Raw genomic sequence first — 1302 nt, forward strand, 5'->3', positions numbered from 1 at the left:
CCATGCTATATTTAATATTCTTCAGCAGTACCATAACTTAAATGTATCAATTCTTCTTCAATCTTCTTTATTCACTGTCCAATTTTTACATGCATATGAAGTGACTGAAAATACATGGCCTAGGTCAAGGACACTGTAGTCCTCAAAGTGATGTTTTTCCTTCTAAATACTTCAAGAGGTCTTTCATAGCAGATTTTCCCAATGCACTAAATTGTTTAATTTCCTGATTGCCGCTATTAAAGTGAGTGAACTATATTAAATACTCCAAATGATTTTATACATTTCTAATTAGAATTTAGAATAAAACTTCAATAAGAAATCCAATGACTTAAAACATGTTATCATTCAGTCTTAAAACATTTGGAGTCTATGTATCTCCAAAAACAAAATCTCATCCTTATATTTTTATTTCTTACCAGCTTTTGGTTTCACAAGCCCCACTGCAAGAATAGTCTCATTAAGTCCATCAAAATAGGCAAGATCTCCTCTGTCAAAAGTTGAAGAAAAACAGGTTATATATATAAATAAAAATGGAATTTTTACTTCACAGTATTCTTTACTATAAGAAAATAGGATATATACAGAATATAATAAAAATTATTTCAGTCCTAAAACCTGGGGACTCCAGTGCTCCTAAGCTGAGTATGAACCCGGTCTAGAGGGAACACTGCTCTCCACCCTCAACATCCCCTCCCTGACCAGGCTGCAAGCATCAGTTACTGAAAACAGCAATTTACTACTGAAGGAGGGAAAGAGTATGAGGGGGCACACCCAAAGTCAAAAGCTGAGGGTGTAATAGGAACATAAAGAAAACCTCTTCAAGCAACTAAACTTAAACTTGGAGCCCCAATGTACAAAGGGTAAACACATTAACAACAAAATCCACACCTTGTTTAACTCCTGCCTTCAAAAAATTCACACACACACACACACACACACCCCATAATAAAGGCCTAACTCCTAAGCTCTAACAAAAGAGAGGCATGCCCATTTCCAAAGGTAATTACTATTTACTGTAATCTCTACTACCCTACACATGATATCTGAAGTTCAATCAAAAATCATGAGATACAAAGAAGCAGGGTAGGAAAAAAACAGTAATTCACTGTCAAGGAAGAAAGCAACCAACAGGACCACACTCAGCTGCTAGAATTTTGAGACAGGGAAAATAACTATAATCAATACATCAAAAGGTCTAATGGAACCCAAAGCAATCTATACATTCAATGCAATCCCAATCCAGATCCCATCAACATTCTTTAGGGATATGGAAAAAATGATCACTAACTTTATATGGAAAGG

The 1302-nt window shown here is 35.3% G+C and overlaps 1 protein-coding gene across 1 annotated transcript in view; it reads right to left on the reverse strand.

The window, feature by feature from the left end:
* NUP155 (nucleoporin 155) overlaps positions 1-1302 on the reverse strand; it is an 83028-nt gene that overhangs the window by 60793 nt on the left and 20933 nt on the right. The window contains exon 4 of the mRNA XM_007951589.1: positions 417-487. Within this exon, the coding sequence (XP_007949780.1) occupies positions 417-487 (71 nt within the window). The remainder of the gene's footprint in view (positions 1-416; positions 488-1302) is intronic.

The sequence above is a fragment of the Orycteropus afer genome, unplaced genomic scaffold, assembly GCF_000298275.1.
Source record: "Orycteropus afer afer isolate SDZICR_OR568_19922 unplaced genomic scaffold, OryAfe1.0 scaffold00300, whole genome shotgun sequence".
NCBI lineage: Eukaryota > Metazoa > Chordata > Mammalia > Tubulidentata > Orycteropodidae > Orycteropus > Orycteropus afer.